The sequence below is a fragment of the Carex rostrata genome, chromosome 2 (genome assembly GCF_964058835.1).
Source record: "Carex rostrata chromosome 2, lpCarRost1.2, whole genome shotgun sequence".
NCBI classification, from domain to species: Eukaryota; Viridiplantae; Streptophyta; class Magnoliopsida; order Poales; family Cyperaceae; genus Carex; species Carex rostrata.
In genome coordinates, this window is record NC_135919.1 from 9,969,660 (window position 1) to 9,971,515 (window position 1,856).

Genomic DNA, 1,856 nt, shown 5'->3' on the forward strand with positions numbered 1-1,856 from the left:
AAAACTATTCCATTCCTCGAGTTTAGCTCGAATATTTATCAGAATATTACATTTTTTTTTTTGAAGAGATACATTTTAAATAGCATTACTGCCAGACTGCCTGCAACTTTTTGAACTTTAAGAAAAAAGCAACTTTTTTTAACCCTTTTTCACGCAGCTTCGCTTTGATTAAATTACAGCGTCGTCTAGTCACCGTCACGCCAACCTTTCTCTTCTTTCCAGGTGCCTCAGCCTACCCGTCACTAGCCCATCACTATTTGTCCGCCGTAAAACGGTAAAGAAAAAAATAAAAAATAAAAAGTAAAACGGTAAAGAAAAAAAATGTTCACTAGATAAACAATTTTTTTTGGAACAGGTAAAACAACAAAGCGAGTTATACAAAAAGACAATTTAACTTCAGGAAAGTAAATACAAAACAGCAATAGAAACAGCGTTCAGTAACTAGTACAATCACACAGTTCAGTAACTAGTACAATCACACAGTTTCACGACTTATTAGTTATTACCACCTTAACCTAAATGCTAACCAGCTCCAGAACAGAACAACACAACCGAGCACCAAACTAAAAAGTAAGCTAATTAACCGAAACTCTAAAATAAGCTTCCCATGTTATTTCATCAATGGCAAAAGATAACCTTCAGCTCCTTTGGCGCAGTGCACTGGTGGGTCAGAGACGGGCTATCGTGTGCAAAGGTGAAAGCTTGTGGGCATTCACGCTTGAAAAACTCAGAGTACTGCGACGACCGGCAAGTGTGCGGGCTGTTGTACTTGTTTCTACAACACAGTTCGTCGGTATTGAATGCGGCACAACCGCTCTTGCAACCGACCACCTGGTTACCGGCTGGGGCCCGCACTTGGAGCACGTCCGGGCAAGTAGCAATTAAGTTGGTACGGCAAGCAAGAACCGGGCACTGGCCACGGCCTTCGTGTGGGGTCACAGACAAGCCTACATTGAAACCATCGACCAGACTTACTCCATACGAGGAGAAATCCTAGTAAACAAATAGAAACAAACACATTAGAGCAAATGCGATTTTAGGCAATGGAGCATTGATTATTTTATTTTTTTGAGGGTAAAATGGCAACATGCCATTTTACAATGGAGCATTGATTAGCAAGTGCGCTTAATGAAATAACATCAAACCTGGTCGCCATGGTGAAGAGAGAACTGAGCGAGAGAAGCAGGAGGGGCCCCACCAAGGCCATTGCACTGGAGCCGACCGGCGCAATCTCCGGTTGCACAATGTAGGGACGAGGGAGTGTTCCCCGGCTGACAGCCAGTACGGGCCCAGATACGACCAGACCAAGGCTTGGAAGGAGCCGCGAACGAGCGGTGGCTGAGAGATCTGAGCTCGAACCCGCCGCCTTCTAGCACATCATGGCCGGAGTTAGCCTGGACTGCGGGCCAGACTGTGAAGGGGCAGTTGTTGACTACGGTTAGAGTCATGGGTGCGTACGACGCAGTGGAGAGGGCGGAGAGTGAGAGGAGAGAGAGGGTTAGGAGGAAAAGAGAGAAGGAAGCCATGGGAACAGAGTAGATAAATGATGAAGATTAGTGTGATTTGGGTTAGCAAGAGTGTGATTTCGGGGAGTTTATATGGAGAAGGGGGAGGGAGATTTGAGCTGGTGCGGTGTGGTGTTCCTCCGAACATATTATATAAGGGCAAGTTCGCGCGGGGACTCTTCGGCTGAGGATCTGCTGTGTCGCTCGGGATATAATCATCTCCGAGGTTTTATTTAGGAGTTAGGCTGGGGTGCTATGGATAGCATAGAGGCCTCTATGCTATGGCTCAATATTCGAGTTTTCACAATCCAAACGGTCGATCCGAACCGTTCATCTTATTCTCCATATTAA

The 1,856-nt window shown here is 45.6% G+C and overlaps 1 protein-coding gene across 1 annotated transcript; it reads right to left on the reverse strand.

The window, feature by feature from the left end:
- Window positions 1-375: 375 nt before the first annotated feature.
- Window positions 376-1,625, reverse strand: LOC144573746 (Pathogenesis-related thaumatin superfamily protein). Its single transcript, XM_078323497.1, has 2 exons — window positions 1,146-1,625; window positions 376-993 (listed from the first exon to the last, which is right to left on the reverse strand). The coding sequence occupies exons 1-2, from the start codon at window positions 1,524-1,526 to the stop codon at window positions 619-621; spliced, it is 756 nt and encodes a 251-aa protein (XP_078179623.1). The 5' UTR covers window positions 1,527-1,625; the 3' UTR covers window positions 376-618.
- Window positions 1,626-1,856: the final 231 nt, after the last annotated feature.